Source organism: Pongo abelii, chromosome 9, assembly GCF_028885655.2.
Source record: "Pongo abelii isolate AG06213 chromosome 9, NHGRI_mPonAbe1-v2.0_pri, whole genome shotgun sequence".
Classification (NCBI taxonomy): domain Eukaryota; kingdom Metazoa; phylum Chordata; class Mammalia; order Primates; family Hominidae; genus Pongo; species Pongo abelii.
The window spans coordinates 106,181,241-106,193,322 of record NC_071994.2 but is presented as its reverse complement, the minus strand read 5'-3'; the positions used below and the strand labels follow the sequence as shown (position 1 = coordinate 106,193,322).

The 12,082-nt window shown below is 32.6% G+C and overlaps 1 protein-coding gene across 6 annotated transcripts in view; it reads right to left on the bottom strand.

The window, feature by feature from the left end:
- Positions 1 to 12,082, bottom strand: part of DYNC2H1 (dynein cytoplasmic 2 heavy chain 1) — a 360,273-nt gene that overhangs the window by 311,061 nt on the left and 37,130 nt on the right. For all 6 annotated transcript variants that reach the window (XM_054523746.2, XM_054523748.2, XM_054523747.2 and 3 more), the window contains 9 exon segments: positions 11,168 to 11,373; positions 10,083 to 10,238; positions 9,880 to 9,994; positions 9,184 to 9,354; positions 7,911 to 8,293; positions 5,866 to 5,998; positions 5,649 to 5,766; positions 3,617 to 3,729; positions 1,510 to 1,629 (listed from right to left, as the gene is read on the bottom strand). In XM_054523746.2, coding sequence (XP_054379721.1) covers positions 1,510 to 1,629; positions 3,617 to 3,729; positions 5,649 to 5,766; positions 5,866 to 5,998; positions 7,911 to 8,293; positions 9,184 to 9,354; positions 9,880 to 9,994; positions 10,083 to 10,238; positions 11,168 to 11,373 — 1,515 coding nt within the window.

The window sequence follows — 12,082 nt, the reverse complement described above, 5'->3', positions numbered from 1 at the left end:
AGGTACTTGAAGGTCATGTAAATAATGTAAGTGTCAAAATGTTCTACTCAGGATAACTAGCAAAGATTAATATTTAAACCAAAGTCAGATTCTTTCCACTTTACCACACTGCCTCCTTCCCAGACCAGAAAGTACCCTCTCTACCATTATTTCAGGTCCATATAAAAAAAGTAACTGAATTATCAGTACATAATAACCAATTATGCTACTCAATTCCCTTATGTAAATACTCTTGAGATCAATATTTCTTAGCATTAACTGCTAATAAACTAGAATTCTTTATTTTAGTAGATAATGAACTATTTACATTTTTAGTAGTTCACACTTTTACCTGACTGCTCAACGGCCTGGAGGTAAGTTGCAGGCTGAAATCCAACAACTTTCTCTAGCCTATTATCTCCCATTATAACTCCCAATACAATTGTCATTTCCCTAACCCAAATATTATACAATATTGCTTTTGTAGACTTTTTTTATACTGTGTCTTTTATTCTAAGTTGATTTATAAATCCTATCTGGAAGTTGACAGAGTACTAGGAAACATTTTCAGTGGTAATAAAGCAGTCTACTCTGGTTCTACAATGGCTTTGGTTATTCAGTGATGATTACTTATATTTTTCTCTAAGAATTTGAGCTTTTTTGAAACATTTCAGTTTGCCTTAAAATGAAAAAAGATACAAATGGCATGTATGAGAAAGTGGTTCAGAATGTAAACTGTTCCAAGCTTCCATACTTAAAGAAAATCAACATAAAAACCTGTTCCAATAGCCACTACATTTTTTTATTTGAAAAGCTAATAACTTTGAGAGCCGCTGGGTAGATTTTTCTGTAAGAAATCATGAAACATCCCAATGTCTACCATCCACAGTCCCTAAGAACTAAAGTTCCTGATGACCTACACCTGTAACATTAGTCTGGCTCAACTATTAAACAACGCAGGATGTTTAACACAAGTCTTAGTGCTACATTTTGATATAGACTGGTACAAATTTTGTAAGCTAAATATCTAGTACACAGTGTTCAGGGATGAAATCCTATTAACCCTGAGCTGCAGCCATCTCTGTAATTCACCATATGACCTCACTCTCACTGTCAATATTACAGTTTAGTGTAACGACTATTTCAGATTTACACTAATACCTGCTAAGTTCCTGCCAGCTCCAATGCTTAGATGATCCCATGGGAGGGATGGACGGGTAGGGGACAACAGTGTTATAGATCCTGTGCCTCTCCATCAATGATGAACTAATCATATGGAACCAGGAAGCTATTACATGCCTGATTCCCTTCTCCCCATCCTACTCACCACTGGCCTAGGTTGCTTGGATCTCAATTCATCCCCCACATTTTACAGCTGAAGGAACTGAGACTCAGAAGTTAAGCAATTTGTCCATTAACTGTTAGATAAAGGGAGAAAACAGATGCGATTTATCTGAGCCTCCTGGCTTCTAGGTCAGGGATCTTTCCATGTACCCTGCCTATGTAGCTTCTACACGTAAGCCCCCTTACCTGTGAAGGGAACAGAGATGGGTCAACTGCACCTTGAGAACTTCGCCCAGTAGTAACACATTCCTTCAACAACTGTTCCAAAGTTTTCTTCATTTCCAAGGCCAAATCATTCAACCATGTCTGAAAAAGAAATTGGAAAATAATATAAACAAGACATAAAACAAATTGGAAAATAATATATATAAGACATAAATATACAATCTACTAACTCCATACTGTTATTTCAAGATGGGGTATTATACTTTCCTATTGATCATTACACTCCTAAAATGTGTTATAGGAATATAATTCTTTATTTTCTTAATAAACAGTTTAAATAATTTGAATAAAACAATTTTTTCACCTCTTAGGATAATGATGAGTGTGAAAACTCATAAATTTGTGGCTAACACTACCATGACTATATCTATATAAGCCAATATAATATGAGCATTTAAAAGTTGACCCATTCACTTCATCATTATGATGAATCAAACCAGATAGTTTGGCCAATAAATCAGGGTCAAAATGGCTGGCTAAGTTCCCTGGCTCATGCTATCCTGGTGATCTTATATTCATAAAGTCATAACCATAGGAAGGGATTGCTTCATCAGGATGAAATGTATTATTTGGGGGCTTAGATTGCTTCATCCAACAAAACTAATTTTGTTTCAAAGTGAAAAAAATGTATTTTTCCTCTCACTTGATTATATATAAAGTAATAAAAAGTTAAAATAACAATGATTGATAGAAACAACAATGAATATTTATGAATCACTTCTTAACCTTAAAAATATGTCATTTGTAATAAAAAGGCAAAAGCTGCAATCTTAGCCTTTCATCATTGCATACTTAAATTACTCTGAGTTCCAGCTTTTTTTTTCTATCTGTAGAGCATTTTCCAGTATTGAAAATAGCATCAAAATTCACTGAAGCTAAAGAGTGAGAATCTGCCTCTCAGTGCATGGCAGCAGAGACACCTACTCTGCTAACAATCATAAAGCTTCCAGAGTTTCAGCTTTTCCTTTGCTGGTATACCTGCTCTAGCCCAGTTGCTAAAATTTAAGCTCTGTCCCTCTATGTATATCCAAGAAAACTACAAGAGAGGAAAAAAAACAAAACTCTTAACCAAATATGATTAGCAAATTTCCCAGGTTTTCAATCAACTGATTTATGTACTCAATATCCAATAAAATGTTGTAACCTAACCAGGAATAAACATTTTGCTAGGCTGTATGGACATGCACATGGTAAGGCATGGGCCCTGGCTTCCAGTTGGAAGATAATTTGAAATTGAAAAATTACAATTCCATGTGATACAATCTATTGCTAGTTAGTTTTAGCTATATGCCTATAATAGGCCTTTGATCAGTTTACTTCCAGTCCTGCAAAACCAGTTAATCAATAGTTGTTTGCTTACTTGTTCACCCAAATCATCTTATACAAATTCGTATTTTAAAGAGTAAAGACAACTAAAATTTATTGAGTACCATGTTCCAAGCACTAAATAGTGTACTTAAAGCCAATTATCTCATTTAATTTTTAATTGAAAGTCTTTGCAACAGTTACAGGTTGAACATCCCTAACCCAAAAATCCAAAATCCAAAATCCTCCAAAATCTAAAACTTTTTGAGATTGACATGATGCTCAAAGGAAACGCTTATTGGAGCATTTTGGATTTTCACATTAGGGATGCTGAACTGACATAATGCAAATAGTCCAAAATCTAACAAAATCTGAAATCTGAAACACTTCTGGTCCCAAATACTTTGGATAAGAGATACTCCACCTGTACTGAGATTACCATTTTACTGATTAGAAAACCAACACTCTAAGTCACATAGCTATTAAGTTATGGAGCTAAGATTAATATCTAAGATTTTTTACTCCAAGGCCAAGGTTCTTTTCATAATTACAGGCTGCCTTCCAAAGACTACAAATCCATATTCTTTTTAATATCAAAATACTCTGAAACTAACAAAACAAATCATTTTTAAGATATGAGCTGAGTTTCCTAAAATACCTAAATTAACCAACTTTACCCTCTAAATTGACTAAATTATTTTAGAAACAAAGTTCATATATAGTTAATTCTTTTTGTTTTCATATTTGAAAAAGAATTGCTTACCTCTACATTATTTGATAGAGGAACTTTATTTTTAAAAGGTACAACTTCTCCCTCTAAAGATTTCATTGCAGTTATATGTTTTGATTCCTCATCAAAGCAAACACTGTTAATACCTGAAATATAAAAGCAACGATTGAAACGCAAAAGGATTAAAGACATAATTATTAGATACAATATATGTGTCACAGTGTTAATATATACCCTAAAACATATATAATAATCAAATTATAATGTATACCACATAATATATAGTGTTCCTAGTGTTTAAATGTCCTACTGGGGGAAAAAAATCACTTTCTGGATTAATATTCTTAACACTCATCTGAAATATTTCTTATTAATATCTATCTATATGTGACATGATTCACTGGTCAAATTTGTGAATGTTTATTTAGATATTTCTATATATGTTTGTTTATACATTCCTACCATTTTCCAGAAAAAAAATTTAGGCAACCTAATCAACTACCACGTATCAATCAGTAAGAATTGCCCTAACTCACATTCTTGGGGGGAGTGAAAAATGTTATAACCTCTTTGGAAAATGATCTGGCAGTTTCTAAAAAAGTTAAACTTATACTTACTATATGACTTAGCAATTCCAAAACTAGGTGTTTATCCAATTCCAAAACTAGGTGTTTATCCAATACAAATAAAAACATATGTCTACAAAAAGACTTGTATGATTGTTTACAACAGCTTTATTCATAATAGCCAAAAACTGAAAATAACCCAGGTAAATGTGTTGAAGGCAAATAAGACTTCCCCTTCCCCCAAATTTGCATATTACTTTATAGTATATTAAAAACTTGAACATATTATGTCATTTTGATCTTCACAAAAAAGCTATATTATTATTTGCAATATAAAGAAAAAAACTAAATTTCAGAGAGGTAACTTAATAACCAATTAATAAACAATAGAGAGACTGGTTGAATAAAAGGGTTCTGATTCCAAGAGTTTGTTTTCTACTACTTTCCATTGCCCAAATCATAGTTACAAATATAAGCACCCTAAAGTTTCAGATACACAGGAATTGATGAATATTTCTTTACAGGACTGGAGAGTAAATATTTTAAGTCTAATGGACCATATGGTCAGTGTCAACTACTCAACTCTGCATTCACAGCATGAAAGGTATAGACAACAATACACAAACTACTGTGCAGGATTATGTTTCAACAAAACTTTACTTAAAAAACAACAAGTAGTGAGCCAGATTTTGGCCCATGGGCTATATTTTGCTGATCCTTGATTATTAGTTAAAATGATGAAAATTATTTTACTTCATAAATTTAATTTGAAAAACACAGCTCTTTTCTATAGAGCTGTTTGCTCTATAGAAGAATTCATTTGCTTGCTCTTTCCAAGCAAATTAAGTATTTTAAAAAAAAATAGTCATTATTTTGGTAATAAACCTATTCCATTTGCCACTAACAAGTATCCCATTAAAGTGACTCTACAACATCAAAGTATTTGACATTACACTTTTCCCCCATGCAATCTCACCTGTTCCCATAGCTTACTATTATTTCTATATGGATGACTCCTACATTCTCACCTAGGTCTCTTCACTGACAATAACTGCCTATGGAGTATCTCCACCTGTATGTCATTCAGGACACCTTAAACTCAATAAGGAAGAGGCATATTCTCCTTCATTACAGGCCTTTGCACAGCCAATACCCACTGCCTGCCTGCCTGCCTTTTTCTAACTAAGGCCTATACATTCTTCAGATATCACCCTAGATGTCACTTACTTCATGATGCCCTAAAACTGAGCTAAATGCCCTCACAGATGGAGCTATAGCACCACATACTTATGTCAATCACCAGAATTGTCACACTGTATTATATTTGTCAACTTACAACCTTGTCTCCCCCATTAAACTGTACATTCTTTGGGTACAGGAACTGTATTTGGGTATACGAACTGACTACTGTATTCAGTAGTCTACCTAAGAGCATAATATTAGGCCTGGCAGACAGTTGAAACTCAATAAATATCTGTTAAATAAATGTTGAATCCTACCAGCAAAAAGTTTCTTAAGGTGAGACTGAATCACTGATGGGTTGGTAGACTGGCCCAATATTTCTAATAAGTCATCATCACCAATAAAATAAAATCTTGGGAATGCTGAGCGTTTTTCCTAATAAAAATAGAAACAAAAAATAGATTTCTTTTTTCAAATAATTAAGATATCAAGTACTTTACAATTTATTATATATTTTTTTCTTAAAAAACATGCCTCCAAAAATTCATTTAATGATTTCTGACATCTTTGAAGCTGATCAAGTATTGTTAGTAGAGAATTTCTGATTCCAGCATGAGTAGTTAATGTTGTGACTCTATTGTCTTTCTTGATATCAGTCATTATTGATCTACAAAAGAAAAAAAAAGTATCTTCACATCTATTTTAACAATTTGGGGGGGTAAGAAAAACAGATTAAGACTTTTTTTACCTGCTTAAAACAAACTAAAGGTAACACTATTATAACAGTATTACACCTCTAGGAATGTTAAATATTAATATCACACTATCATTTTTAACTTCTCATATTTTAAATTATCTTATATATTTCATTTGCTAAGCTAATTTTTTTTTTTTTTTTTTTGAGATGGAGTCTCGCTCTGTCTCCCAGGCTGGAGTGCAGTGGCGCAATCTCTGCTCACTGCAAACTCCACCTCCTGGGTTCCCGACATTCACCTGCCTCAGCCTCCCAAGTAGCTGGGAATACAGGCACCCGCCACAGCGCCTGGCTAATTTTTTTGTATGTTTTAGTAGAGACGGGGTTTCACTGTGTTAGCCAGGATGGTCTCGATCTCCTGACCTCGTCATCCGCCCGCCTCGGCTCCCAAAGTGCTGGGATTACAGGCGTGAGCCACCACGCCCAGCCTTGCTAAGCTAGTTTTAAGCCCTACCTCATAGAGCTAATGGTCCAGTGACAGCAAAAGACATCAAATAATTTCTAGAAATATTTAAATAAAATTGTGATAAATGTTAAAAAGGAAAAGTAAAGTATTGTTAAAATGGCTAACCGGGCAACCCATAACCTAGGACTTCTTTAAGGAAGTAATTTAAATTGATATGCAGATGAAGAATAAAAAGAAAAAGTAAGTGAGTAGAAGACGTTTCTGGCAAAGATTCTGGGAAGATAGGTATGTCTGAGAAACTAAAAGCTAGAGTCACTAAAGCAAAGTGGAGAGCAGCACAAGAAAAGGATAGAGAAATGAACAAGGAGAAGATCATGCTTTATCCCTAGCACAATGGGAAACTATTTTAAAGTTTTATTTACAGGACTAAAAGAAAGTGCTGAACCTGCATTTTTAAACAATTACTCTGGCTGTTGTGTGAAAAACTTATATTATACAAGAGCAAGTCAGAAGGTTAATGTGTGTAGTCCAACTAAGAGATACAGAACATTAGAATAGAAGTACAGATATATTTCTGTACAGGTGTTTGGTTCAAGATATACTAAGTAGGTTAGAATCAACAAAATTTGGCAACTTAATGTATGTAAAAGTGGAGGAAGAGGGAGATATCAAAGTTATCCATCATGTCTCTGCTTTCAGCAATTAGGTTGGGCCATTTATTGAAACAGGAATCAGAAAGAAAAAAGATTTGTTGGAAAGGAACTGGTAAGTTAAGCTCATGAATTCAGTTTTAGCCTACTATTTGAGCATGTTTGGTAGATTTGGAGCTCAGAAGAGAAATATGGGCTGTACATGTAAGTTGAGGAGACCTCAGCATATAAAAGAGAACTGATGCTGGCAGTGGTTAAGATTACCTGAGAATACAGTGAGAAAAAAATCGAAGGCTGAGGGCTGGAGAATGACTACATCTAAAGATGTGGAGACAGCTAAGGACTAGGAACTATGTGTTGAACTAGAGAGACGGTCAGAAAACCGAGAGGACGAAATCACAAAAGCCAATGGAAGAGACTTTCTAAGAAAAAAGAAATGCTCAACTCTATTAAATACTAATGAGAGATAAAGTAAAATAAAAATTGAAAATGCCCTTTGAATTTAAGAGACGAAAGTAATTGGTGATTTTAGGAAGTATGTATTATTACGTAGAGTGGTAATAACAGGGACCACAGCATAATGGTTCAAGAAGTAAATGCCTGAATGAGAGGAATAGCTTCTCAAAAGGATCCACTAGAGAAAGAATTTGAATACACAGAGGATACCAATCATGTAAAAGTAATTTGCCTGTATTAAGCACTTCACAATATGAATTAATTTTTAAAAAAAAGTACCATATATGTCTATGTTTTACATCATTGTACTGACCTAAAATCTTCATCAACTCTGTTGAAGCGTGTCTGTTCTTTTGGCAATGCTCCACGGCCGAAAATGGGTTCCAAATACACCCACTTTCTCTGAATATGATTTAAATTCTGCAGGTACTCATCTAACTCTGCAAGTTTTCTTTCCCAAATTGATACTTTATCTTCAAATCCTTTATAATAAGGAGAATCCTTTAAGGATTGGAGAAGGCATCTATTATCTCCAACCTGATTTACTATATCTTTCCAGTCTTTAATCAGCTTCATAGTTCGACTTTGGCTGTCTTCATAATCAATTAATGTAAACACTGCTCCAACTCCCCAAAGATCAAGTTCACGTAAAGCTTCTCTGATTGTAACTTCACCTTGTGCCCGACTATTTAAATCCTATTTAACACAAAATATCCATGTTTATTACTTCAACATTAATTATCACATAAGTAAATAATAGAAAAGTATTTTATGAAAAATATATTTTATCTGGCTTTTCACCATAAGGCAAAAAAAAAAAAGTTAAGTGGCTCTATTTTACGTGCAACTCAAGAAAATTACTGGCTATTTTATCAAAGCATGTAAGATACTAAGTAAGTATCCTGGTTCACATGGTCAAAATATATACAAAGTTCTGCCTTATGCTTTTTACTTCTCTAAAAGAAAAGCAAAAAATTAAAGGATCCATCACAAAAGACAAAACTAGTTTGGTTTATTTAAAGTTTTACAGACCAAAAGGCCAATATTTAGAACAAAAGAAATTCAGAAATTACACTGTAATCTTGTTGTAGATTCTGATACATCTAAAATGATTAACAATCCACTAGAGTTATCTTCTGCAAGAGTCATGCTTCATAACTTCTCAAGATTATTTAAAAACATTCCAGGGTTATTAACAAACACAAAGGTTTATTTTTGGGATAGGAAATAAAACAATTTGATATCAAGAGTCCTTATAATTTTGAACGGCCCGAACGCAACACTAAAAGTCTGTCACTTGTAATAAATTGTGACAACTTTTACTTTTACCTGAGAGGTTTTCTAAAAGTGATTAGCAAACTGATTCTTGGCTTAGCTCTCTGGATTTGTGTATCCTCTAGCTTTTATGTGTAACATATCACATAATTTTTTATGTATTTTATGTAAAATGATTTGTGTTTGTTTACTTTTTGATTAAAGTTGATTCCCTTAAAGGAAGACTTTTTTCGTATTTAAACAAAATATGAAGCAATATTGTATATTTAAAAAGGCCAGACTTATGGGATATTTATAAAAGTGATTCATACTTTAAGGTCGGCAGCTTTGGCTACAATTGTATCAGCTACTCTGAGCAAATCACCAAACAGTAGTTTCTCTAGACTAGTCCCCCTAGGAAGTCCAAGGAGACGAAAAAGGTCAAGCCAGTGATCTGGAGAAAGATGCTCCCCTCTCACATATTTCAAGATAGGAATTACGATCTGTTACAAAAAGAAAAGAAAAAGTCATACGTATACACATATACATATATTAGCAAAATGCAAATTAGTATTTACTTTTAAGCTTATTAGTTACCAAAATTTTAATTATTCCATTTTCTTGTTTAATAATCTTAAAATCATATTCTTCAACTGAATTGTATAAAGCTTTTGATTAAATGCTGCTATGGACACACACAAATTACCCTTTGTAGTTTAATATATTTTAAAACATGACATAGACTATCTCTATTTTTAGTATTATAGGATAGGACCCATGATGGACTGGAATGTATAAACACTCTGTTTTTTAACTTTAACATAAATTTCTTATAACTTCTTTCTCATTGGTAGTAGAAATATCAATAATTTCTATGGTTTACTCTGTATTTCCTATTTTCTTCATGAAATGGAATAATTAAATTGAAAAACATATAAAGTAAAATTATATAGTTCACTCACTACATAAGAAAAAGATGAAAGCTCCAAACATTGTTTTTAATTGGCAAAATAATAAGACAATCTTACTTTATATTTGTCAACCTCTGATTGTAATTTCACTGTCATCACTGAATGTTCTTCAACCTTCCTTAATCTGTCATGCCAGTTCATCAAAAATTCCTCAAACAGGTATGTCTTAGTCCTATAAAATACCAAAAACACATTGCAAAGATTACATCCAAAAATAAAACAACCAAATTATTAGTCTAAATATTGTTTTTGAATCAAACCGAAAAGTGATCCAGTCTTCATTGGCCATTTCCTGAAATCCTTGTTGAAACTCTTCATAAAAGGCCCAAATTTGTGCACAGCTCTCAATATCTTTAGAGATGTTACTTGCCAGGGAGAAATTAGGCTCTTCCAGTCTAAAATGATGGCAATCGTCACTATAGAAACAAATATTGAAATATTAAATTTTAAAAACAGAAATATTGATACTGTTAAGTATCATTAAGTTACTTAACTGCAATCCTTGTATGTGTGTACACACACATTTGTCTATGTTTAATAGATATACAATAAGAAACTACAATAAGAACATTAAGAAACTACCTATTTACTATGAGAATTTTACTTTACCTACTCATATATGAACGCTATAAATGCATTAATATACATTTTTCCCAAAGAAGTCAAAACTGAGTTGGTAATGGAGAGATTTATATGTACATAATACATATTATATATAAGTAAATATTCAAGATTGTATAAATCTACAGATTAATCTGGGTAAAGAATACTCTTCTCAGTTGAAAGGGCAAGCTTCTAGAGTATAAGATATCCTTAATCTAATCAGTATAATGCCATTTAGTAATTATAGTAACAAAATTGACTCACTCCACTCATTTATGAAAGCATCTACTTAAATAGAACAAACCTAAAGCAGTGCTCAACTTTAATACTTTATATATTATAAGCCAACAACTCATTTTTTTCTTTGAAGTTTTTTATTATTACTTATTATGCTAGATTTACTTTTTTCTCAGAAGCACTAAAAGTAATTTTTCTGAAAATTATATATATTTCATTTTTAAATAGGATACGTTCAAAGAAAGTGACAGTTCCAACCCAGATATAACTTCAAGGTAAATCTATCTTCTAGGCCTTTCTTGAAATTTGCTTTCTCTTAATATCCTTATATAACACAACTATGACTCCTAAGACAACAGTACATGAATGCTTATTATTTGTAGTTTAAAAAGTGATGAAGTTTATGAGGAAAGTTATCAAGATAACAGACATAAGAAAATTACTAGCTTGATATATAAATTATTTTTTCAAAATGAGCACTACCAATTTTAAAGAAAAAACATACACCAGCTTTTTTCTTGTGACTTCAAGATCATCAAACTCAATTTTTTTCTCTTTTATTAACTTTGCACTTTTATCAAGAGTATTATGTTGGCCAGTTTCAATAACATCATCACCAGGCTTTAGTTGGTCCCAACGAGCTTTAAATTTTTCCAGTTCTTGATAATAGATCTGAAGACGTGATTTCACATTTCCTTTCATCACTTCAATCTATAAGCCAATAAAGTTTAAATAATTTAATGCAGAGTAAAATCTCATTTTGGGTTCACACTTTTCTTTCTAATATTTTCTGTTTAAAAGTGAAAAAATATCAATGACCAATGTCAACTTTTCAAAGGATGGTTGTTATTTTCATTATTAATTCCAAGTTCAATAAAATAATTCAAACATATAAATTAGACCATACATTTATAATAACAAGAGATAACATTCAAATAAAATCATTTAAAAATCGTTCATGTGATTAACCACACCTAGTATAACTAACAACAAAGGTAAGATAATTTAAAAATGTTTGTTTGATGACTGCTGATTGTTCTACCCGAGTATATAGCTGCTAAATTAAGGAAGGCATTGCCCAGTCTCCCATGCAGGCTAACTTCTGGTCAATAAAATATGAGTGCAGTAGATACGTGCACTTCCAGGTTGTGTCTTTAAAAGACAGATGCTGCCTTTTTCCCCTTCCCTCTCTCCCAACCCTACTACATAGCAACTGAATAACCCATCCTGGACAATACGCTAGAGATGGTAGACAAAAAGATTGACAAAACCTAGGACCCAGACAAAGTTACGGAGCAGAGGCACCATAGCAGCTTATAGTCTAATGTGAGACAGAAACATAAGCTACAATTTTTGGGGTCTCCATTAGAGTAGTTAAACTGATATCCTAATAAATTTAGTAATTAAAGAAAACATGAGT